This window comes from Bubalus kerabau, chromosome 10 (genome assembly GCF_029407905.1).
Source record: "Bubalus kerabau isolate K-KA32 ecotype Philippines breed swamp buffalo chromosome 10, PCC_UOA_SB_1v2, whole genome shotgun sequence".
Classification (NCBI taxonomy): Eukaryota; Metazoa; Chordata; class Mammalia; order Artiodactyla; family Bovidae; genus Bubalus; species Bubalus kerabau.
This window is the reverse complement of record NC_073633.1, coordinates 18900549-18927716: the sequence shown is the minus strand read 5'-3', so window position 1 is coordinate 18927716 and position 27168 is coordinate 18900549. Positions and strand designations below refer to the sequence as shown.

The 27168-nt window shown below is 41.1% G+C and overlaps 1 protein-coding gene across 7 annotated transcripts in view; it reads right to left on the bottom strand.

Moving 5' to 3' along the window:
• The window catches only part of MAP2K5 (mitogen-activated protein kinase kinase 5), a 266322-nt gene that overhangs the window by 38917 nt on the left and 200237 nt on the right, over positions 1–27168 (bottom strand). For all 7 annotated transcript variants that reach the window (XM_055536808.1, XM_055536809.1, XM_055536806.1 and 4 more), the window contains 2 exons: positions 7720–7781; positions 4721–4766 (listed from right to left, as the gene is read on the bottom strand). In XM_055536808.1, the coding sequence (XP_055392783.1) occupies positions 4721–4766; positions 7720–7781 (108 nt within the window). The remainder of the gene's footprint in view (positions 1–4720; positions 4767–7719; positions 7782–27168) is intronic.

Sequence of the window (27168 nt, the reverse complement as noted above, 5' to 3'; positions counted from 1 at the left end):
TAATAAAGTGGCCTAGATAAAGTATTAGCCAGCGATTGATCTCAAACCGGGAGGCGGCTTTTCTGACCTGATTACTTACTATGCATAGATTCCATTAAATAGAGCTTAGACATGGAAAGCTTCTGGAAACACTCTAAATGCATAGAAGGATCTACAGCGCTCTGAACCTAAATTGTAACTGCATAGGTGCCCATGGCCCACGCCATCCTGGCTTGAGTCAAGGCCCACATTCAGGATAGGCTGAGAGGTTAAAGGGCCGCCTGACAGCTGGTGGGAAGCCCGGCCGGCCGAGTCCCACAGGGAGGGCCCATCCCTTTCCTTCCCTCCCCCATGCCAGCAAGCATTTCACCCTCCAAATGAAGGCCCCCTTCCGGAGCAGCTCGCCTGGTCTTGGCCACAGAGCTCCTGTGATCAAAGTGGGAAGGAAGTGAGGAGCTGAACAATCACTTAGGGTCACGGTCCCCCTTTGAAAAACTGATGACAGCCATGAATTTCTCTTTAAAAGAAAAACGCATTCCCCACAAGCATATGGTTTGGGAGTAATTTCAGGGGCTCTAACAGACTTCCGGAAGTCACTGACCCTAGGTCAAGCACTACTTATCTAGTCCATCCCTTTCATTCTCAGAAGAGGACACAGAGAGTGGGGAGGGACTAGGGACCCGCTGACCAGGGAAGGGAGGCTTTTCTGCTAAATCAGCCTGACCTTTACTATAAAGGGACCTGGAAGGAAGATTAATTCCTCAGAAGGAATTCTCTGTGGTTTATACAAATGGTCTATACAGCAAGGTTGCTCACCATGTGCCTTTTACTTAAAAATATGTAAACATATTATCTGAATAGCCAAGCTAGCCATGCACCTCTCCATCTCTATGCCTTCATCTCAGGTCGTCTCTCTCCCTGAACGCAGGGGTAGGATCCTTAATGCTTTGCTACCCTCAATCTTCCCAATTGACATTTGGGAAACCTTCCCCACCGCCTGCACATCACCATCCTCTCCTGTCTTGTTGCAATCCCATCAACGCTTTCCGCCTGGCAGAGGCTGCCCTTTCCCCACAGAAGCTGGAACACCCTTGCTTGGTTGTCTGACGCCTCCGAACACTGTCTGCCACTTCCTCAGAGTTTCTGCAGTGTGGAAACTTACTTTGCTAAGTTTGTTGGTCTTCAGTCACAGAGCTGGGGCAGCACTGATGTAGGTCTTTCCTGTGCTTTATATCAGGGTGACTTAAAATTGGGTTAATTATGGAATCATCATCAGAGGAGCAGAAAGAGTGTGTGTGTGGGGGTTCCTATCTGTCTGAATGTTCCTTGCTGCCCGCATGGCTGGTTTTCCTTTGCTTAAAGTTAGCAATAACTAGCTTTAAACAACAACTTGAAGAATTACTCATGACACAACTCGGAAGGCACTGAGGAGAGGGAAGATCTTTCCCAAGGATGAAGGACTTCCCTATAAGTGAGCAGGAGTCCACTCAGGAGAATTTATTCAAGAAAAAAGGTACTGATGGGTGGGTGGCTGCTTCTATGTCAAGTCAAAGTTTTCAGACCTGGATACTAGGGTTCCTTCTACTAGAAGTGGAATTTCTTAACAGATTGCCCAGCATGTGGTGAATATATTGCCTACCTGAACCCAACCTTTGTGGGTCTGTGACTCCAGGAGGCCAGTGTCAATGGGATTCCCGTTGCAGCAGCACTGGAGGTTTCACATTGCTCTGAAAAGGTCTGGGGGCTCGGCAGACTCATGCTTTGCCCATCCTTTCCTCTGCCCGGAATGACTCCTTGCAAACTCTCTATTAAAATTCAATCCAACCTCCAAAGGCCCTTTTCAAATGCCACCTTCTCCACATAGCTTTTCCCCATTTCTGTGGATCCCCACAGACCTCTGTAATTCTTTTCTGTAGTTAGTTTATTCTAGTTACTTGCATCGGTGCCTCACCCTCTGCAACACTGTCTGTGTGAGGCGTACTCTGTGTCTTCTGCTGAGTCTAGCACAGGACTTTGCACATAATAGTCGGTATGTATCTACCGAATTCAGTTGTCTGCCTGCTTCTGTGATCTCTCAAGCTGATGTGGATGCCAATGATGAGAATTCTGAGTTAATTCTTTATGTAGTTTAAGGGCTATGCGCCAGAAAACAGTACCAGTTCCTGTGGATCCTGGCTGGCCTCCCCCAAATGTGAACATCAAGCGAATTTCTTAGTCCAATTTTAAGACATTTCCACTTAGAACAGAAAAACTGTAGCCATCTTAGGAATAACCATGCAAAGCAGAGACAATTAAATAGCTAAATGGCTAAATGAGTTCTAACACTCTAGAGCCTAAACCTGAGTTTTACATTTCATCTTTTAAGAATGACATGGTCAAAAACTGCAAAGATGATGATTTTTAAGACTCAAGTATTCTCATATGTAAGGCGACTGCCCCAAATAAAACGACAAAAACCACCTGAGCACTCGCCACATGCACAGCCCAGGCCCAGAGGTGAGGGAGATTCGGCACACCTCTCCCTGTATTCTCATTTACTAAGGCTGAGACTTGTCAGGGACACTCTCAAGTTCATGTAAGAGTTTCTTGACGAGTCTGTAACTTTCGATATTTCTGTCCAACTTCACCTCTGATGTTCTCCCTTGGATCTAGAAAAGGCAGGCCCATAGGGAAATCTCAGCAATCCTGCAGTCTTCACAGCCGATGTGGCCCAAGCTGTGCAGACCATGTTGGTATCCTGCTGGCTGGAGTCACCGGGCTTGGGAGATAAACTGCTCTTTCTGTGAAAGGCAGGCCCCCACCCACAGTGACAAATGGGCTCTACAGTTCATGCATTCCAGAGAATGCTCTCAGCTTCCAGATGGGAGCACCGTCAAATAGGTTGTAGACGGAGAGAGAAAAGGAAAAATTAAAGCCATTAATATGCTGGAAGGAAGAGAGAGACCGGCTCCTTTAAGGGGATCCCTAGGATGTGACTCAGGTTTGTCAAGCCAGGGACAGCCCTCTTTCTTTCTTACCCCCTAGGGGGTCCAATATTTGGGCTCAACCCCCTTGACCGCAGAGGCCTCACATGCACTTCTTTGTTCCTGTCCCCTCACGGAGGCTGTGCTAAGGCAGGGTGTGCCTCCCTGCTGCTGCACCTAGGGGAATAAACTCACTCAAATCAAACTGTGAGCAGTACCAGAAATAATGTTAAATTAAGTATAGGATGGTGCTTCCTGTGACTAAATTTTTCATTGCATCTTATTGATTTATTGATATTTATTAATTAAAAATGTGGGACAGCACACACCAGGGCATATAGTTGTAAAGAGATATATCGGAATATGTCTCCCTTGTCTCTCTCCACACACACAGCCAGCCACGGATGCTGGCTTCCAGGGCACTGACGGCACGCGCCCTTCAGCCTTGTCTTTACGACTGGCCACCCTGGAGTGGCGCTCCCCACCAACACAGACATCCGGATGCATTTATGAGTGTATGTATGATCTGTAGATGTTTTATTTATAAGTGGCCAACTCACTGCAGCATTGAAACATGCGTTTACACATATATATCTGTTTTATGAAACCCTATTCCTTTGTTTTAATAGCTGAGCTATCCAGCCATAGCATGATAATGTACAAGGTAAATGGGTCTCCAATTCTAGAACCTGTTCCAAGTTTCCTCAAATGTGACTAACTGCATGAATTTCCCAACCATCAGAGACCTCCTCATCAAAAAAAAAAAAAAGAAAAGAAAAAAAAAAGATGAGTTTATTCTAGACATGCAACCTGCACAGTATAAATTGCAGGGGTTTTAGGGGTAAACTTTAACTTGAAACTACCATGAAAACTGAGATTTTGCTCCAGGGGTAACATGAAGAAAACTACCTTCCTGGAAAGCACATATGATGTAGAAGGGAAACACACTGCTATATTACATTTGGGGATGAAAACTGTTTTACATAGAAGTTTGGGTGTTTAGAGTATTTACAAGGATGAAATACAAAGGCTAAAAACCTTTGAATTGATATCATAAATTGCTTTTTATTTAAAGTGGTGAGAGAAAACTGATCAGAATTCATCCTGATTGCAACAATCTAGAGACAAGGAATGGTATGCAAGACATCAGAAAGAGTAGACGATAATTATTATTTACCAATGCTCGACGCTAACGTTATTCTAACAGCTTGTGCATTGTCAAATCAACAATCTGCACTAAATAAATGACCATTTGGGAATTTGTTAGGGAACGACTCTGTTCCTCTCCCTGCTTGACTAAAAACTGTCATTTGTAATCAAAGAAAGCGGCCTTGGAGCTGAGAACACAGCACTTGCAGCCTCACAGTTGCCTCTTTCTGAGGAAAGACTAAGGATTCACATTAACTTGATCTTTTACAGCCAATCTAATTTCATTCTACATGAATCCAAGAGGACGCCACGGCACATTCAGAATTTCCTCTAGGATTGCACTAAAAACTTAATATGCTGACTATCTTTTCTGTTACCAAGCCTCTGAATTCTGAGAAGCTGTAATAGCAAATAAGGGCAAGGAGTAACCTAGATTAACTTGTGACCCTTGAGTGTGAGGCAAAGGCAAAGGATTCTGCATGAAGCTTCAAAATGGTGATGGGTTTTTAAGAAGTGAAAACTACTATCGGATGTGAGCTTCAAGAGCACCCACCCAAATGAAGTAAATTACACTGGCTTTCTGGAGCCTGTGGATACTTTAAATCTGTAACTAAAAAACATCCACTTACCATCAGTTCCTCAGGTGCCGGCCTTTCTTTTGGCTGCTTTCGCATGCTGTAAGAGAAAAACTCACATTATCCATATCACTTGTAAATCTGTGCAATAATTCCCACCACTGGCTATTTGCTCTGGAATTAGAATGTTTTCAAAATTTACCACGTTCAATTCTTGGTCAAGGCATTAGCATGTATTCTCTCTTGTTTATTTTGGCCTTCAAAATATCAGGTTTGGGGGGAAGCTCATGAATCAAAAATACAAAGTTGTTTTTTGTTTTGGAGTTACTCTTGTAATGCAGACAATCAGTTTAAATTTATCCTAATTCTACTTTTGAAACGAATTATGAAAAAAAGCAGCAATGTTCTCTTCCTGACTTGGTTATCAATCATTTCAAATAAATTTAGGGAATAATATACTTCTTTTTTTGGTAACTGGGATAAGACCATAATAAAAGAAATGTGACGATCAGGTCAAACGAGAAAACATCTCATTCCTTCATTACTACTCTGAATAACAAGTCATATATAAAAGAGGTCAGACATCTAGATAATGCTACAAAATTATAAATGGGTTATTACATTATCTTGTCTTTCATTTATTTTGGCTTCTCTGCAAGTTGATAATTCATTAAACAGCTGTGGGGAAGTTAAGTTTGCTTAAAGAATCACATTCCTCTTGCAAAATATTTCATCTGACACACAACAGGCTTAATTAGTAGCTGCAGCATGTACTTAGCTAGGTGATGAAGCACCCACTCGTGGGACTGAGGTAACCATGGGTAAGCTGCCTACTGATGGCCAATTTATACTAAACTCAGAGCATCTGTGGGATGAAGTCATGAAAAGAGACTGCTGCTTCTGTTACCTGGAAAATTATAGACACTTTTTCTTCATATGAGTGAACCTCAAACAAGCAAGAAAAAAACAAACAAACATACAATCTCTGCATTTGCTGACAGCATTTTTTTTTTTTAAAGTAGAGATCTAATGATCATTTGGTAAATAAGAACCGTAGTTACGAACTGTTAATGACATTGAGGACATTTGCCTTCCCTATAAATAACCATATGCACCTCTCAAATACTGCATCCATTAGCAAGTAATTCAAGCTGTCTCACCAGTGGATTTGGTAACACTCCTAATCTGACATTCCAAAGTAGCTGCATCTCTTGGGAAAACAAGGCTATTACCCACTATCATTTCTGCTTCGGCCTGACATCTGTGGAAATTTCAACACAGGTTATCCCTCCCTCTGTCTCCATAAAACTTTAATATAACAGCTGATCAATTTTTTTGGACAGAAGGCAGGCAAGGCCCTATCTGCTCAGAATGGGCCCCACCCCCAGGTTGGTCCCAGACCACACAGCAAGATAAGCAGGGTGGTCAGGGCACAAACCCAACATCTCTGAGCAGGTGATGCCCAAACCCAGAGCTCCAGGCAGCTCAGGAATTGCATGGGTTGTTTTCCAATGTATACATTTCAAAATGGGACATTTCCATCATGTGCTTCTGTTACTAGGAATTCCACATAAAGAAAATAAAGACTAATACATATTTCTAGATAATGGTTCTAGTATTAATGAGCTTAGGATTCCAGTGTTTAACCAATATGTATGCTTTTTAACAACATGGCATGTTTTGGAAATAAAATGTTTGCAGAATGAAATTAGTTTTTATAAGCTATGGAATATTATATAAGTATTTTAAATAAACAGAAATAGTGCTAATAAAAATTTTAGAAGTTGGGGGTTAAAAATCTCTTCCCCACATATGTTTTCTATGGAATATAAACTACATAAGACATTTTTATTAAGAGGTAACATATTACACTTAGTCAAAAAGGTGATAAAGCTTGACATTTATATTAAGGAATATTTCTTGGTTTCACTTGAGCATCATCATCAGATGGCTCATGGGGGAGGGGGAGGGGAGAGTGTTCGGCTATTCAGGGTTAGCAAGGACTCCTGAGTGCACCTCTTGTGGCACCACAGGAACGAAGGGCTCATCTTCCACTAGTGGACGTGATTCTGAAGGGGTGATGAAATGAGGACTTTAGGAAGCAGGGAAAGAGAAGTAAAGGCAGTTAGGAAGGAGTTCCAGAATGTGCAGAACAGCTTCCGATCAGTCATGTCTCCTGCTTTGGGGCGGTCATCTCTATGCTCCCAATTTCCTTCTCCCTCTCCCTCTCTCTCCATGTCAGGGTGAGGGAGCAGGCAGGACGGTGGCAGTGGGGGAACTGGGCCTTCCAGGGCCACAGGGGTGTGTCCCAGTAGGGGAGAGGCGGATGATGTGAAAGGGGTAATAAAAGAAAACTTCATTCTATGGGGAAGAAAAAGGCAGACGGCTGGAAAAGAACCCTTACACCTGCTTCCTCAGATGTAAAATGACAACGGGTTGCCTAGAGACTCAGAGGTTCTGTGGCCCCTTTAATCTAAATCCTGTGGTTTTCAGTACTTACAAAGGTTAAAGTGGGCCTAATGGAACCACGTTTTCATAACCTCTCTAACATCAAAATTCACTGAAATGGGACACCAGTATTTTGTCTAAAATATGACCAAAGATAAAAGTTATTTACCGAAAATCCGATGAATTAATAAACTATTCTGCTTCCACTAAGTGACAGGCATTTTTATGGGTAACTTGAGGTTCCATTAATAAAAATAAGCTTCACATGTCTGTGCAACAGGGGCTATAAAATTGTATATTTCTTAAACAAAACAAAACAAAACAACTGAATAGCAACAGTATCTGTGCTCAAAGAAGTAGCCTGATTCTCAGAAGTTTATTAAAACAGGAAAAAGCCTCTAAAGTACGTTTATGACCCTGTGTGTAAATAACGTTTACATAATTTGAACAATTCCTTCAGCTTTGCTGCCCCATCTGCCCAAGGCCCCGAAGTCCCTCCCGTCTCCAAAAGGAAGCAGGGAGAGCCATAAGGTCTCGCGGAGCCGCCGAGTTAATGGCATGTATCATTTACATTGAGGGCATGGCATGTTTGCAAACAGGCTCACCACTGAGTGATGAAATGTACAAATGGCTCGGAGAACTCTCCAACCGGAAGGACGGGCGAATCCTGGGAGGGAGGAAAAACAAGTCATCAAAAGTCACAGCAATTCCTTGTCTTTCTTTATACCCTCCACCCCCCATCCCAAAGAAGCAAATAAAGATGACTATATAACAAGGATTCACCAGCATGTGGAAAGGAAAATAAGGCTCATCCAATTAAAAAAAAACCGTCTATACCCTCTTTCACGTTTATGTAAAAATGCCAACTTTAAAGCCACACACATTTTATAATGGTGAGAAACAGGAGAGCAAAGAGGGAAGGGAGGTGAAAAAAGGACAATGATAGCCACGGGGTGGAAAGAAGGTATGGAAGTGTAAATGAGAAATTAATGATTATTTAAGTAACACACAAATGGTCGTGTAATTAACAAAGAGCTGTGAAATTATTCTTCTGTTGACCTTTGTTTCTTTTACTGGATTTGCTATTTATTTACACTTTCCTTTTTATTTACATTTATTAGTATATTCAGTTGCTCTTAACTGCTTGCCTTTAACTGAGTCATGTGGGTCAGAGTTGGGTTTTTTTTTTTTCATTTTAATAGAAAAGCTTTGAAAGGGGAAGAGCTGTTTACTAAAAAAGAATTTCAGCCTCTTTGCCAGTCTAGGCAAACTCATCACAGGAGAAAGCCACTGAATTAAGGATGCCATGAAAAATGCCCACCCTGACCAGTGGCAGAACTAGGGTGGGGATGGGAGTCACTCAAGAGAGCAGGAAACTGCACAGCAACAAACCACAATCACCATGTAACACAGGGAGCAAACCCCATTACCATTCGCAAAGGAAGGCTTTAAGAATTTAGGAGTTTTTCCAAGAATGACGGAGAGCGCCACTGTGTTTATAGTGTAACAGCTCAGGATGTAATGAAATTACACTGCAGAGTACTTTAACAGTCATCTCATTAGACCTACAGTTGGAACAAGAGAGCCACATAAAGTAGGCAGCTGCAAATGACTCTATTCTCATCTATTCTCATTTGCTATTAAAAATACCTTTCGGCGGCTTTTTTCCTCCCTGACATCCCTACACAAAGTGCCCTGCAAAGCATGATACATGCACCTATTTAAATTAACAAAGGAATGACTTATTTTAATCTCACTGTGCTTTGGAGTGCTTTGGCCATTTGGATGAGCAATATATCATTACATACAACCTTCTAGCGCTGCAGGCAAGAAACTCAGAGCATGCAGCATTTGGTGGGAGCCAAACAATTTCTCTAGCACACAACTGTGTCAAATGCATGCATGTATTCATTATTGAGAACGAGAGGAAATAGCTTTGATGTAGTGGAAAAAAGAAGATGATAAAAGCACCTCTGCAATATGCGTGTCATTATCAATGGTGGCAGATAGATACAATTGCACAGCCTCCTCTGTGATTAGTAAATATACATATAATTGCTGTGGCCAATTATCAGAAAAATGAGATCGGTAATTACAAGACAGAAAATTAACTAGAACTCTTATTAAGGCTTTGTTTCCAATTCAAACAATTGGAAACTGGTGGAAAATACAATTAAATCAAAAGGAACTGAGGGGGTCAAAGCAGCCCCCCCCCCCAAAAAAAGATCCCAAAGAGGTTTAAAAAAAAAAAAAAGAATGTGAACCAAACATTTCTTAGTTTTTGCATATCTGTCCTCTTTGAATTGACTGTTCATCCAGAGGAGAGGTAGGCTAGTAATCATAAAGTTAAAATTCTCATCAGTAGAGAAAGGCTTCCAAGAGGAAAAGAAAACAAAGGAAAATGGGAGCGAAATAAAATCTTGCCTAGTTCAAGGGATTACATGCAGGTGTTACATAGAGAGGACATGAGAAATGGGGGGCTGATGGAATAGTCTGCTCAAAAGAAACAAGGCAAACAGTAACATGACAAGTCCTCGATAAAGGAACTATAAAACGGTCACGGAAGTCCTATCAGTTTGAAGAGCAAAAATAAAACATTATATCAATTTCAGCCCAGTCTGTTTTAGGAAAGCCATATATATCACCAACCTGCGAGATTCTACAAGGCCCAGTTCAAGAAGTGACGTTTTACTGCCTCAAACACTGTTAGTAAAAAGATATTTCAAAGTCTGAGGTACAAAAATTATGGACTCTGACCAGGTAGTTAATTTTTTCTAAGTCATTCCTTTCTGAAATTTTTGGGGATGTGGTAGTACTGGAAGTATCTGAGTAGCAGTTGCTTTAAGATGAATGTTTAGGGAAATAAAAGCTTAGTGTCTTAACGTGGCTGAATATTTACTGAGATGGTTAAAATTCTAGACTGGTTTTCTACAAAGATCCTGGTGTAAAATGTGATGCTGATGTGGGCCTCATTTCCAAGTATGATACCAAGAGTAAATTGATGAACTATGGGCAACTTGATGAAGATGTCATTTTAACATGGATGAGAGACAAAACGAGGGAACTGTGACATCTTTACATGGGTAGTTAATTTTATTTAAGACCTGATATTGTAGCCTGTTAAGTTCCTCATAATATAAAACTAAGGAACACTGGGTGGTACCCATGAATAATTTATTTCACTTGTGAAAATGCCAGCACAAGTCGACTTTGCAGAACCACCAAGTGGATTTTCATCGCAGTGGTGCCTGGAAAGAATCAGTCATCAAAGATGCAGGGGGAATTCTAATCTCACATGCATAATGCCAGATACTTCTTTTCATTTTAAAATCCATGTCTCTTGTGTATCTCAGAGGAGAATTTTCTGAGATACAGAAGACTGACTAGTGCCTGGGTGGGTGGGTGTCAAGAATGCTACATGTGGACATGGAGGCAGGGAGTCCTCGGAGAGCCTCCTTCAAACCCACAGAAGCACGCAGGCTGTTAACACCCCAAAGGAACACACAGACCCGACAGTGGTCGCCACGCTGAAGGACTTTTCAGGTATACTTTTCTTGTTTAAAAACAAGCTTAAAAGCAAGTAAAATTAGAAATTAGTTTAGATCAGGATGTAAAAGAAATCTCCAAGAACCTGTCTATTTTGTTATCTAATTCCAATCTGTGCAAAGGAGATGGGGAGGCTCACAGGAAAGCTGCTCCCGCGTCTCCATGGCCCCCAGGGAGGGCAAGCAGTCATCCACCTTAGAGTCAGAGCAAGAGAGAACCATGCCCAAAGGTTCAGAGCATCTCTAAAGTCCTGCTACTTTTGCTGCTACTTATCAGAAATGTTCTCTGTGAAACACGGGTTCAGGCAAAAATGAAGAAAAAAATATATTCTAAAAATGTAAATTAGAGAAGCAGTTACACCAACAGCTCAGCACTGGCCGAAAGAGACTCTAAATTGTTAACAGAAGTCAGTGTCTTTAGGAGCTTAGGTGCCACACCTCACCGTGAGGGCTTCTGCAGGACACTTCTCTGTTGAACTTCTGAGCATGGAGGTATGCAACAAAAACAGTGGATACAACCTTAACCACAAGTCATGACCTGAGATTCTGGTCCCAAATCAACTTTTAGTGTCCTGCTTAAAGGGACACAATTTCCTTGGAGAAGGAAATGGCAACCCACTCCAGTACTCTTGCCTGGAAAATCCCATGGACAGAGAAGCCTGGTAGACTACAGTCCATGGGATCGCAAAGAGTCGGATACGACTGAGCGACTTCACTTTCACGGGATAAAAGCTGGATCTTGTTACAGAACAGGCAACTGCTGTATTAAACACTGCTGTGGCCATTTCAGTAAGCAATTCTGGTCATCACGGAGTACAGCCTTCAAGTCTCAGAGGTTTTGTGAACTACCTGGCCAGCCCCTCATGCTGAGCGACTGCAGCGTAAGCAGGCGGCAAGCTAGGGAACAGTGAAGGACAACAGGAAGAAGGTTTGAGTGATGCCTTTGCCTTGTGAATAATGAACGGTTCAGGAAGGTCAACCCATTACAACAGAAACTGTTTAATTATTAATTATGCACAATCTATGAGCAAAAGGACAAGTTCAGAATGCTTAATGTATGCTAACTTCAGCTGGACTCTCTCTGGGTATTTTGTTATTAGCACTTGTCAGCAAGGTACTCAAGCATAAAGAAAGGTAAGCAGCAGAAAATCTGAGTGTGTGTATGTGTGCGGACCTGCAATGAGGAGGGGCAGGGGAGGAGGTCCAACTCCAACCACAGCTGCTGCTAGCTCAGCTGCAGAGTAAGTATGCCAAAAAACTACACTTTGTTATCTTGGGAACAGGCAGGTAAGTTGGACACTCCAAACAGAGACAACATAAATGAGAAAAACACTTTTGAAATGACTTACTTAAAAAGGAAATCATTATTTCAAAAGCATAGTTTTTTTTTAAACCATGATGTTTCTTGGCTTTAAAGGATCTGTATTATTTATGTTCACACACATGCTAGTGTGCATGTGCACACACACACACACACACTCACTAGTGCATGTAAAACTGGCAGAATCTGAATAAAGTCAGTGGATTATATCAGTGTCAATTTCCTGGCTGTGATATTGTACTGTACTTCCGAACTGTTACCACTGGGGGAAACTGGGTTAAGGATACACAGGATGTCTTTACATTATTTCTTGTAACTGCATGTGACTCTAAAACGATGTCAAAATAGAAAGTTTAAAAGTTAAAAGGTAAGGAGTTTTTTTTTTTTTTAAACTCATTGAGGTCCAGGTTTTTAGTAGAGTTCTGTTTTGAATAATGGAGAAGCCTGGTATAACTATTCAATTGTCTTATGGACTCTGTTGGAGAGGGAGAGGGTGGGAAGATTTGGGAGAATGGCATTGAAACATGTATAATATCATGTATGAAATGAGTTGCCAGTCCAGGTTCGATGCACGATACTGGATGCTTGGGGCTGGTGCACTGGGACGACCCAGAGGGATGGTATGGGGAGGCAGGAGGGAGGAGGGATCAGGATGGGGAACACATGTATACCTGTGGCGGATTCATTTCGATATTTGGCAAAACTAATACAATTTTGTAAAGTTTAAAAATAAAATAAAATTAAAAATAAATAAATAAATAAATAAATAAGAAAAAAGGTTGAGGAACCTTTGCTTTAAAAATGTACCTGAGGATTTAATTTTTGCCTTTAATTCATAATAAAAGATGACAGTGGAATCTGACAATGATGTGGTGGTGAATTCGGACACTGATAGGCAGAGACACAAAATACTGTATAAAAATGATACAACCATTCATTACTTATTTATTGCTTCACTCATTCAACAATTTTCTTGACCCTCTACCGTATCAAAGGTGCTTGGGTGGGCACTGCAAGATGACTGGTACTTAATCTACACCCTGGAAGAATTAGTGTTGTTCAGAGAGATAAGATGTGCACTGCTAAGAATGATGGGGAAGAAACTAGGAGAGTCTAGAGGGCTGGAATATACCATCTTTGGTTTCCTACTTTCTTCCATCCTCACTGCCAGAGAAGCACCTAGGGGTGAAGGGGCCTTGAACATCTTAATCTGTGTTATGTTTCCTTCTCGTGTGCAAGAGACATTCCTCCAAACCAAGATTTTACACTTACTGGGAGTAAAACGGAAAGAAGATAGAAGGACAAATTCTCAAGAATCTCAAGGTGTTGGCCACACTAGTGAATTCTGAGGTCACCTGTGCTGTGATTAGTAGATTAAACCAGACAAGTTAAGCGCAATATGGCCATACTTTCTAACAGCCTATTTATAGACTTCTTGGTGTCAAGCCATCAAGCCAATAGGTAATTAACATCAGACAGTCACCTATGGTCTGCCCAGAACTGAGAGCTATGCTCTAACATTTTAAAACTAATTCAAGCCTCATGTTCCTTTGGCCTGGCTCCTGCACACTGGCGTTCATACTGATTGGCATAGCTCTCCTAGCTTGCTCCATGTCTGTCCACAATGCTGAGGTGGAAGGGTGTCTGTGATTCTAATGGCTTCATGTCAGACTGTGTACAACATTTTGCTTTATCAGATCTCAAGTTGTTTTTTGATCCTCCCTGTTCACTGCCTTAAAGTGGTGTCTTTGTGAAACAACTGGCAGGATCCACAGGGCAAATCTGCTCTTGACTGGGGAGGAAACCTTGCTTCCTCGGGCGGGGCTTGGGTGTGGGGAAGACACACACACAAACAAAAGAACAGAACTCTCGCCTTTAAAGGTCTCCACAGGGGCTTCCCTGGTAGTCCAGTGGCCAAGATCCTGCATTCCCAATGCAAGGGGTCCAGGTTCCATCCCTGGTCAGGGAACTAGATCCCACATGCTACACCTAAGGCTCAGCACAGCCAAATAAATATATATATTAAAAAAAATCTTCACAGAAGTCATCTCCAAACCAAAAATCTACCCATCTGAAGTGTAAGCCAATGGGAGATTCTGGGAAATTAGCTCCGTTTTAATATTTTGAAGGTTCTCAATGTTCACATCTGTAAGTTTCTGCTATAACCGACTGTAGCCAGTGGGGGAAAAAGGCAGTCACATCTCATCAGAGAGAGAGAGGTGGAAAATGGATAGACAAGTGCTCAGTCAGAGAGTAATTCAGCCTGGTTAATATATTAGTAAATCAGAATTCCACACCAGGCTTGTACAAATTCAATCAATGCTTGTTCAGAACACTTAGTTTACTTAAAAATGTGGCCACTTTGTCAGGGAACAATAAGTGTTTTGACCCTAAAGTCTATTTTTGATTTCACAATCAGATAGAACTGATCTCATCTGCAGGATGCAATGATGGACAGTGCTGGGGTGAGAAAGAGGCTTTTCGTTTAGGAAGGCTTGCAGATGGACGTCATCAGAAAAGGAAGCCTCTGACCCTCTTCAGCTGGAGACCATGGAGCCCTTGTCTTACTCATCTCACTCCACATCAAGACTTGAGCAGAGAAAGTGAAAGATGATTCAATTTCCACGCCGGGTCACCCCATGCTCTGGGTTGCCAGAAGTGACAAATTACACATGTGGGCGTTTGGGTGTGAAGTTCTATCCACTGGGTCCTGGCTGACAGTATCAGCTCATTTAACTTGTCTCAGGTGGACCTGGAACCAGGGGCAAAAGGCTAGAATTTTCACCACTGAAACATCCACCTTACCCGCAAACTGTTAAATCATAGGAGAACTAGATACTAGCCAAGAGAACATCACGACCAGATGGCTTATAAAAAACACAAAATATAAAGGAACAGTTCTAAAGGAACCTCTGAAATTTGAGATTATGCAGTCCCCACCCCCCTCCCCATTTTCTCCTAAATGTTTTGGCAGTTCTTCAGTACTGGGATAAAACAGAAGATAAACTTTGTCATTTATGTCAAAACTAACCCTTTCTTTCTTTTTTTTTTTTTTGTCATTTAAAAGACTTACATTTACTCAGATATTTTCTAAACATATGGCAAAGATCTTGGTGTTTCATAAAATTCCTTGAAAATTAGTAGGTGGAAAACTTGAAATGGATAATCTCTTAAAACCATATTTGCAATTGCTTCTTTTCCAAAGTCAACGAACATCTTTTTTTCTCTTTTTATTTTAGGTCTCTTGTTGGTCATAAGCTATAGTTCCCGGTATTATTTAGAGGAGCCTATCTGAATGGTACACACACACACACAGACACACTGGCATTCACATATGTCTTCCTTTTCAATGGGTTAGGCACAGCAGAAAAAAACATGCTTGTCTCATACCAACGGGATTTCATTTACAAAAGTAAAACCTGTTATTGTTCCCTACCACTCTCCCTGTAGCCTCCCAATGCATTTCTATTGCTTTTTCATAAAACACTGGTGCAAATAATCAAGCATGACCATTGACATCCACGAGATTGAGTTTTAGGAACCATTAAATGAGCTCACCCTCGTGGGAAGCCTCCTGTTCAGGCCAGTCTAAAGGTAATTATTCAGCAATTCCTACCTGTGGTTTTACCTAGTCCCTATATAGTGTTTGAATTTCATACACTGGTAAGGTTAGTTTTTTTTCCTCAGGAAAAGTCCAGCTTACACATGTTTGATCCAAGACCTAAATTATAATGTTAATGTACACACGACCATTTCACCAGGTTCTATGTGTAGGAGTGCTGATTAAAAGCAATCTTAAAGGTAGATCATAAACTATATTAAACAAAAATGCAAGAGGAAAATCCAGGAGTGAAAGAGCTCTTAACAGTTCCTAAATGAAAGGAATTATTCCTTTTTTCATTGGTAAAGGGTTAACATTGAAACAGCTGAACTACATCCACATACTGTTCAAGGGCAAGAACCTGGCAGGTCCGTGTCCTGAAAAATCAACAAGCCAGAACGCTATCCAGATAGACTCAGGGAACTTGCTGAAATCCAAAGTCCCCATCGCCACACTGTGTGTCCTCCTGAATGTTCACTCAACTGTTAGTTAAAATAATTACTGCCGTTTGCCACCTGCACTGCCGGCTACAGATACAGGAAAGAACAGAACTTCCAGCGGCTTCACGGTGTAGGAGTGTCGGTCGTATCTGCTTACACATTTTTATAAACCAATTCAAAGGTGATGTCAGCTGCGAGTCGCAGGTTGAGAATTATATGTCAAATTGTGCCATACCTGGTCCCATACAATAAACACAGAGACAAGAGGATTGAAAGCTGGCTAAAGGAGATACTGAATCAGTTTAAAATTAGCCAGTATGAGAGGAACAAAGAGAGGAACAGAGGGGGAGGAAGGGAGAGGAAGTGAAAAAAATAGAACTACATACTGTGAAATGAACAAGTTCAGTTAGAACGTTCATCAGGATTTGGAAAATCATAATGCCATCTGCTACTCTGGACCTCAGAACATCAGGGATCTCATGGGCCCAGACGCTTCCATTTCCAGGAGGAAGGAAGGAGCTTAACACTCCCTGGAATGCTGCCTCCGTTCTGGAATGGAGGCAACACCCCAGCCGACCAGTTTGGACTCTCTTTTGAGAACATTTGTACAACTCACAGACATGTTTCCCCTGGTTTAGGGAAAATTAACAGCAGGCAAAATGATTACAGCGACTCGGCGGTGAGGCAGAGCAGCGCCCCAGCCCGAGCTGCTGCATAACTGACCCTGGCATCCAACATGGGCTCAGGGTGTATAGGTCCCATCACGGTGGATTAAATGAGCACTGTCCTACGGCTGGATAAGACTTCACAATAGAGCAACACATGTTAAATGACAGCAGCCAAAACTGGCCCCACCAGGCAACTGCCCATTCACAGAAGCTATTCACGAGCCTTCACCACCAAGAAATTAATTCATTAATAATACATCAGGCTTCGTGGACAATTCAAAGAAAACAACACAAAGCTACTTGTTCAATGACTGAAGATGCAGAATTTTCCCTGTCTAAAAAAACACACTAATCTAATTGACTTACCAAGATCAAGATCATAGGGATATTTATGCTAATATTTTGATTAGTAAAAAAGAAGTAAAAAAAAATCTATCCACTGAATTCATTCAGTGCCACTAAGAATAAAAATATATATATTTTTCAGCAGTAGCTAAGCTAATAAAATCTGATTTTATATAGCTGTATTTAAAAAATTATTTTTTCCCACTTTAAACAACTATCAGGAAAATTTCTGTTTTTAACTTGCTTTTTCTGTTACATTTTAAAAATTTCCTTCCTTCTTTCTCCTTCCTCCCAACAACTCATAAATATGAATTAAATATAATTATAAATGAACAGAACATTAACTTTTGGATTACTGCTGTGTTTTGGTAGAATGTTAATGTCATTTCTAAAGAAACAGTTATTACCAAAAGAAAAAGTAATTACTAAAGGAATCATGGCCTTAATGCTAACCTATTTTCAATCTTCAAACCACTCAAACTGCATTAATTTAAACATACTGGACTTTTCAAAAGAAGTATTAGATTTCAAAAGATTGCCTTACATAAAAGAGGAATATCGGTTTTCAGGATCCCAATTATACATTCCCGACGTTCTGAGACAGAGATCTGGTTAACAATACTGCAGGAGGATACAATTATTATGTATCTACTTGTATTAACTTACCAAGTTTCTAATGTCTCCCAGTCATTAAGTTGTACAAGTCACAAATAACATGAAATCCCACATCATCAACACCCATTTAAGCCAGTGGTTAGAGTGTCAGCCACTGTGGTGGGAAGCTCCAGGCAGGCATGGGTGGTCAGACAGCTCAGGCCATCAACTCTTGTCTCACTTAAACTACCTGCAGTTTACATTCTACGAAAGCAACAGGCCATCCTAGGATGCTGGAAGGGGTGGGGGTATTCCTTTTACTCTTGGCTAACTTCAGAAATCAGAATTATGGTGAAGGCCCTCGGGCAAAAAATGAATGGGTATTATTCCCTCTGGAGCTGGTTAATACCACTCTTTGAATTCCAAGGAGGTATTATGAGACAGCCATGTTCACACATCCACACCCCTACCTCCACTCCCATAAAGCACCTATGTGCATACCCCAGCAGCTTCCCAGTTAACCAGCCCTCAGTCAACCTAAGGAGTGATTCTCCATGAAGGAATTTTTAAAAGGTAATAGTGGTTTAATAGCCAATCCTTTTGTATACATAAATCTTTCTAAAAGGAGTCAATCTCTTCCCTGCCAACTTAAACAGAATATGCAGAAGAGAATTCAATTCTTTTTTACAGGCATGGAGTCATTCTTATAGACAGTGCTGTGTTGTAATATACTTCTGCCCTGGGGGCATGTCTGCAATGCTTTCTAAGTTGTCTTCTTTTACAGTTTTGAAAAATAATCTTTCCCTTTGATGCCAGAATGTTCAGCTGTCACTTTTTGCTTCTATCAAGGGCAGTTACAGTGTAATAAAAAGAGCTGTGTCCTTTGGCCCCCAGTTTCCTCATCTGTAAAACAGTGTAGTGGGAAAGCAATGTGACATTGGGGAACACAGTGGAAAACAGTTGGTAAATCATAAAGGTTAAGGCCAGACTTGTGAGTTTTGATAAAGGACTGCATTTATTAGCTAAGTATCTCCTCATCATACACTATTACTTTTTGGATTTGGTTTTCTGAGTCTTAAAAAAAGTAGTAACTTCTTATAATTATGCATAAATTTCATTCAACAAATACTTATGAACAGATACAGTACTAGGAAGCCAGGAAAAAAAAGCCTGGGAACTTAAAACCTTAGCTGATGTATTTCTTATAATTGAGTCTGAAACAGGAATTGATAGTTTTAAAAAAAATAGTTTTATTTATTTTTGACTGTGTTGGGTCTTTAATGCTGTGTGGGTTTTTGTCTAGTTGCACAAAGCAGGGACTACTCTCTAGGTGTGGGTGTGGACCTCTCATGCGGTGGCCTCTCTTGTTGCAGAGCACGGGCTCCCAACCACGTGGGTTTCAGGAGCTGTGGCTCGTGGGCTCTAGAGCACAGGCTCAGTAGCTGTGGTGTGTGGGCTTAGTTGCTCTGAGGCATGTGGGATCTTCCCGGATCAGGCATTGAACCCGTGTCTCCTGCATTGGCAGGTGGATTCTTTACCACTGAGCCTCCAGGTAAGCCCAGAATTGAGTTTTGAACGAGGTGCTTAGTGCTGTCCTATGAACAAAATGCTAATTATTTCCTCCTTATGTGTGTCTGTGCCCCATCTCAGTGAGGCCTTGACTGCCCATGCCAAACGCTTCTCCTCTGATTCCATCCTCCCACTCTCCCCTACGTCCAATTATTCACCAAATTCAGTTTATTCTATTTCCTAAACACCCTTCAAACATGCTAAGGCTGTCCTAGTGAAAAGTCTGCATACTTTCTGATCAAGACTATAAGCACAGTAAATTCCTGTTGTTCCCAATCCACTTTCCACAAGCCCGTCAGAGTGACTTTTCTAAAACATAAAACTGGTTCTGTTGCTTCTCTGCTTAAAACCCTTTCACCTACCCCCTCCTCTTTCATTTCTGCAAATGCTTTTGGGTACAATGTTTAAAGATTTTTCTAAACCTGGCTGTTGCTTCATCTGTTTTAATACTTTGCCAAGCACTGCAGCCATGCTGAACTCTGCATGGGCCTCAAGTATCTGTGAGGCCAACTCCTACTGGCCCTGAGGCTTCCTTTCTCTGTAGAGCCCTGTGGTATATTACCACCCGCTTCATTACAAGCTCTCTTCTCTGTGTATCCCCTGCACCTTGTCTACACTTTGGTTACACATGGAATTTATAAGGGGGCTTCCCAGGTGGCTCAGTGATAAAGAATCTGCCTGGCAATGCAGGAGACGCTGGAGACTTGGGTTTGATCCCTAGTCAGGAGGATTCCCTGGATTCTTACCAGGAAAATCCCATGGACAGAAGAGTCTAGAATTTATTGGCTGCAAACATCATTAAATGCCTTATCATACATGCTCATTTATGTGAGTAGGTAAAACAGCAGTCACTGTGCTCCTCTGAGAGCTCATCAAGTCTCACACCACTTGCACTAGCTGCAGTTAAAAGCTGGTGATGGCAGGGAAGCCTGGGGCTGCAGCCCATGGGGTCGCAGAGAGTCAGACGCGACTGAGCGACTGAACTCAACTCAACTCATATATGATTGCTCACGAGCCTGTCTGCTTAACTAAAGCAGAACCTACTGGCAATTGTATCTTAACTAATTCCCTATCCCCTGTACCTAACTCTGGGATTAATACAGGTTTACAGAATGATTGGGCTATAATCAGTGGTTTTCAAACTGTCATCTAAGGAACTCTAAGGACTTTTATGTGGTTGCCAGAGGTAGGATGGGGACAGTGTGGAGATCTAAGCTTCCTAACCTGTGATCAAACCAGAAAGGCCTCAAAGTTAAAATATATATATATATACACACACATATGTATATGTATATATATATTTTAACTTTCATGTGTCAAAGGACACCATCAAGAAAGTGAAAAAACAATCCATAGAATGGGAGAAAAGATTTAGAATCGAGTATCCAGAGTACATAAAGAACTCTAACAACTCAAAACTAGTAATTTAAAAATAAAAAGCAATTTAAAAAGAGAAAATGCACTTGAATAGAAGTGAAGATATTCAAACAATTAATAAACACATGAAAATATGCTCAATATCATTAAGTCATAAGGGAAATGCAAATCAAAACCACAATGAGAGACTACTTCATATCCATCAGAATGACTACAATAAAAAAAAAAACAAAACTGAAAATAACAAGTGTTGACAAGAACATGGAGAAATCTGAACCCTCATACATTGCTGATGGGAATGTAACATGGTACAATTGCTGTAAAATGCAGTTTGGAAGTTCATCAAAAAGTTAAATACAATGTTAATACACATATAAGAGAAAACAAAGGTATAAAGCATGTACAGAAAGAGTGTAATCGGGCCCATCACTGGATAGGCGACTATGGGCGACACTGGCATTTTCCTGTACTTTACTTGCCTATGGTTTTCTAAACATGTACTGCTGCTGCTGCTAAGTCACGTCAGTCATGTAGGCAGCCCAACAGGCTCCCCCGCCCCTGGGATTCTCCAGGCAAGACTACTGCAGTGGGTTGCCATTTCCTCCTCCAATGCATGAAAGTGAAAAATGAAAAGTGAAGTCGCTCCGTTGTGTGCAACTCTTAGCGACCCCATGGACTGCAGCCTTCCAGACTCCTCCGTCCATGGGATTCTCCAGGCAAGAGTACTGGAATGGGGTGCCATTGCCTTCTCCAAACATGTACTACTTGGATAATATTAAACAATAAACGTTGTTAAAATGAAAAAAAAAAAAAAAAGTTAAACACAGAATTTTGTGTGACCCAGCAATTCCACTATTGGGTACATATAACCAAGAGATTTAAAAACATACATCCACATATAAATTTGTACACAAATGTTCACAGCAACATTATTCCTGATAGTCAAAAAGTGGAAACAGCCCAAATGTTAATCAACTGATGAAAGGCAGACAAAAATGTGGTACATCCATACAATGGAGTGTTATCTGACCATAAATACGGACAAATACCTCAACATGGATGTACCTTGGAAATATTACGCTAAATGAAAGAAACCAAACACAAAATGCCAGATATTACATGTCCAATTTTATATTAAATGTCCACAACAGGGAAATTCATAGAGAAGGAAAATAGATTAGTTAGTGGTTGCCAGGGATTGGAGGAGACAGAGGAACCAGGAGTTACTATTAACAGGTACTGGGTTTCTTTGTGAAGTGATGAAAATGTTCTGGAACTGAACTGTACATTTTATAAGAACAGATTTTATGTTATATAAATTATATCTCAATACAAATGTCAAAGTTAAAAAATAGAAAACAGAAATAAGTTTCTCTATGATGATCTGTACTTAGCAGTCCTTTTCAGCTGGACAGGACATTCCACACATTTATTCTGATGCCAGAACCACCCTTATCTTGATTACTGTAACTTGTAATATGTTTCAAACTCAGGAAGTTTGAATCCTCTTTGTTTTTTCTCCCCCTGAGATTGCTTTGGATACTCTGACTCCTCTGCATTTCCATATAAATTCTGGGATCAACTCGTTCATTTCTACAAGAATCCACTGGGATTGTATTGAATCCTTAGAGCAGTCGGGAGGTACTGCCATTTTAACAGCACTAAGTCTTCCATTCCATGAATCTGGGATGTTTTTCTGTTAAAGTCTTTTAATTTCTTTCAAAGATGTTTTGTAATTTTCAATGTGGAAGTTTTCTACTTCTGTTAAATTTATTCATAACTATTTGATTATTTTTGATGCTAACTTGAATTGTTTTCTTAATTTCACTTTTGAATCATTCATTTTGGGTTACTAATACAAAGAGTTACAACTGATTTTTCTAGCTGTGGCAAGCGGGGGCTACCCTCGAGCTGTGCTGTGTGGGCTTCTCACCGTGTGGCTTCTCTTGTTGCGGAGCACGTGCTCTAAGTGCACAGGCCGCAGTGGTCTGTCATGAGGGCTCTGTAGCTGCGGCTCTGGAGCACAGGCTCAGCAGTTGTGGCACGTGGGCTTAGATGTCCTATGGCATGTGGAATCTTCCTGGACCAGGCAGGGATTGAACCATGTCCCCTGCATTGGCAGGCAGATTCTTAACCACTGGACCAGCAGAGGAGTCTCACAACTGATTTTTGTGTGTTGATTTTATAACCTATCATGTAGAGGATACTTCTGATCAGGTATAAACCATGACTTACAGGAATTCACTTTTTCCTAATAAAAGGAATAAGTAAACAGAGGTATATATCAGAAATTTGTTAACTGTCCTGCTGAGCACCTACAGATGTTAGAGAGAAATTCATTTTTAGCTGTAATATGCTTGAAACATATATATACACTCAGAGTAATAATCTATTTTTTTTCTGGCTGTCATATTTTAGATATCCTGAACATTCTGAAACACATCTGTGAACTCAAAAATGACTTGCAAGATAGTTTCAAGCCCTTTTGTCTGACATTTAGCTTTTTCCTTTTTTGACCTTGTGAACTTCTATTCATGCTTTAGGACCTAGCTTAAATGCCACGTCTCCTCAAGGCCCTCTCTTAATCTACCCCCAGAACACATACTCTTCTGGTAGAACAAGCCCTCCTGTTTCTGGGCTGTACAGTATGCACCCTATGATGAAGCATAACTATTCATTTCCGCACCATTATCTTTTCCAGTCTGTGGTTGGGTAGGCTCGAGGGGGAAATCCCCACTTCAGTCTTTGTAGTTCCCAGCACCTCAGTTCACTGGTTTCCTGGCTGGCTCCAGCCAGCCCTGGGTTTCGGTGACTCAGCTATCACCTCTCTGTTCCCATCTACCATCACTGGTGTGGCCAGTCCTTTGTTGCCAGTCAAACTGGGAGCCCAGGCACTAGGGAGAGCTCTGGATGGCTACATAGCCTCCTGGGTCCTGGCACACTGCATTGAACCAGATCTGCGACTGTGCCTCTGCCTTTCTACCCTGACTCACCTAATTTGCAGTTGACCTGGGAACCTTGCCCAGAAGCCCAATTCTCTCGGTCTTGGAGGCTGTCCTGAGCATGGTCTGGTCAACTTGGGCTAGTATACAGTCGGCACTTTTGAGAACTATCTGCTGAAATGAATGAACACAAGTCCACTCATTTTACTTCATCAGTCTTATTTGCTCTTCTCAGATGAGTGTGTTTGACCTTACACATTGCACTTGGGTATCCAATTTCATTTGATACTTTTCAGTTTTGCTATCAGTCACTGTGAGGAGTGTAAAGACTGAAGACAAGATGATCAGGTCATCAGGCTAACAAGGAGTGACAAGAATGGTAGTAGTCACTAACAAGTCAAGTCACCACAGAAAACAGAGGTGATCACAAGAGAGAACACAAGAAAAGCATGAAGCAGATCAGCATACCCTTGTAGGGCCATTTAGTCTGGGAGCAAATGGTTCTATACACCTCAAAAAGCCCAAGCATACTGCTGAGTGCCAAAGCAAAATAACACAGGCAAAATGGCTAGGAAATTCACTAAAAGAGAAAGGCAGGATCCCCACAATTCTATAACCCTATAGGACATCAATACATCAAAGTTTAGTTCAATGCTGTGTTCAAAACATGGACCTGAGTCATCAAGAAAAGGTTACGATACAATGAAACCTTTATATCACTGAAAAATGGTATGTACCACACTTTATCAATAGGGTGCCAAAAGCAAAAACATTTTAGAAACATTCTTTCTAAAAGTGCACATTTTCTCATTGATGTCAGAGCTTAAAGCAGTTATCAGTTATCTTGACAGTAAGGGCCCCCTTATCTCCCAAAGACATCAGATGGCCAAGGCAACATGGCACACACAGATACACATGACCAAAAACAAACCACACTACTTTTACAATTCAGGTATTCAAGGACTTGGAGTGGACCTGGTTATGAGTTTTACAGTAAGAAGTTCTTTTGAGAGAAGCAACTCTGAGGCAAATACGGTGACTCTAAGACAGCACTCACATGCTGAGTTAGCCAGGTCCAAGCTGGATAAACTGCACCCCCCCCCCCCCCCCCAGCCCTCCTGGTTCTTTGGCTACCCTTCCAGTTCCTATTCTGTGGTTCAAATTTCATGTTCATGGCTCTTACTCCTCTGGTTTAACTTCTGGTGTCTTCTATCTGGATCTAAAATGGCTAACTCACTTTGTCCCACAATTCCATCTCCTGACTCCCAACTCCTGAGGTTCACCCCTGGCCACTCTAGCACCACCCCTATCCACACGATGTTGTTTTACTACTTCTTCATTCTTTGCCAGAACATGCTAGCAGGTCAAGGTATAGCCACATAATAATAAATAAAGTACGTTACACTGGGCTTTGCTTATTAGCTATTTAGTACATGAGTCCAAATATACCCATCTTATCTGATTAGATTCCTTTGAGGGTGGTCCTTTTTGATTGTTAACTTTTTCCTAAGAGAAACAGTATAGGCTCATTGGAGAGCCATTTTATAATGGGGTATATTCCATGCCCAAGGAGTAAGATGGTTCAAATCCTGGCTGGTTATACTGACTCAGAAATAGAAGCCTTAAATGTCAGACATAAATGAAGATAGATAGTTAATCGTCCTCTGGGATCCACAAGGGCAGACTTAGCCATTATATTAATAGAAGAGGTTCTCAAACTCTATTGTGCAAAATTACTTGGGAAGCTAGGAAAATGTAGATTCCTGGGCTCCGTTCCTAGAACGTCGAATTCAGTGATTTAGGTCCAAGAGTCTGCATTTTAAACAACTGTCTTAGATAATCCTGATGTAGTTAGTCCTTGAACTGCCCATACCCTTTGAGAAGCACTGTTTTACAGCAATGAGAAATCTAACAACCATGGGACAAGCACAGTAATCAAAGGATCCCACCAAACCCTCCTTTCTTAGAGGCTATGACGCACCTTGCCTAAGGCAGGTCATCTGGCCAACTCATTCCTAACACTCTTATTACCAACCATCAGCTGGTTCCAAGATCAACTTACGTTTGTTTTAAAGATATATGTGAATTTCCCAAGTCTTCATAAAAAAAGATATCAATGTTTTTAGATAAAACGGGAATAGATGTCTTAAGTTACAGTTTTCTCTCACCTGAGGAAGACGCGCTATAAAGAAAAACATACTATTTAAGTTATAAGCTATTGCCCTTCATCACATAGACCTTCTCTCCTTAGAAAATCTCCCTATGATGATTTCAAAAGTCTCAAGATTTTGCCCAACTCAAACAAGTAAAATATTTTACATTTAATAGCAATCACTGCTACTTTAAATAAGGAATACAAATATCCATTTGATCCAGAAAATCTACAAGTGAGTGCTCCAGCAATACCCGTATTATTGGAGAAGATATCTGTACCTGAATATTCTGATGCCCAAGAGTCTGGCAGACCAAGAACAGTAGAGCCCAGGAAATGTGGCAGGCTGCGCACTTGACTGGGTAGGCCAAATTTCCTGGGACACTTTCCTAAGCAATCCTGAAGGGGGAGCTCAGGAAAATCAGTTTAATTAGGAGGATTCTGATGGGGATGGGAGGCCTTCAGAATCTAAGATGACAGAAGACATTGATGAGCTGTTAGATCCAGGAGGTCTGTCTGATATTTGAGATAATGGGGCCTCCATTTGTTTCTGGATGGTGCCTTCATTTTTGCACTAACATGGTTTATGGCTTGCATGGGATATATGGACTGACTGATGCAGCCATTAAGGATGCTGGAGCCCCATTCTTACTATTGTTGTGATATGTGTATGTGTTTGTTTTTTTCCTAGGAGGATCTTTATTTTTTCTCCCAAATCTCATAACTGGTTATACAGATGTTTAATTGAGAGGAATAATTATGAATTACGATTTTTTTTCTTTCAAACTTTCCTATCTGAAACATTTATCGCCTTCATTACAGGCATTTCAAATATTGTAAAATTAAAGTTTAAAAAATAAACACTGCTAGCAGGCGAGCCCAAGCCCAGAAAAACTGTTTCTACAAAACATCAATGTTTCTTAATTGGAATCGTGTATACCATAAGACTGCTAATTTACAGAAAAAAAGGAATTCAAAGTCAGAGTCAAAAGTAGAAAAGCTGACTGAGAATGAAATTCAGGTAGCTTAACTCCATGAAGGCAAAGGGACAGTGAAACTTGATGGATAAGGATGATCAGAGGTAGGGTGACTTAACATGTGAGAATACCAGTTACAAGCACAAAAAGTCAGGAGTGTGTTCAGGGGAAATGCCTAATGAGGAATTAAAGCTGAATTGTTGACCTAGAGCTTTTCAACACTTTTGTCACTCTGCTATGCTTTGGGTAAGTAAAGCAAGGAGGACAAATTTTATCCAGCTTATTTCTGCTGTTCAACTCTGACCCTTGTCTACTGAATGACTTTAAATATCTGTTACAGAAAAAAAAAATGGTACCACTTTAATTTCCGGCTCCATCCCCATCTGGCCAGAGAGAGGATAAATTAATATTATCATGTTTTGTCTTTAGGGCTTCTGATACCCCCAAGGACCAGCCTGTAGGATAGTCTGTTTTGGCAGAGATCCTCAGCCGGCATCAGAAGAGTGGGATTCAGGACAAGGCC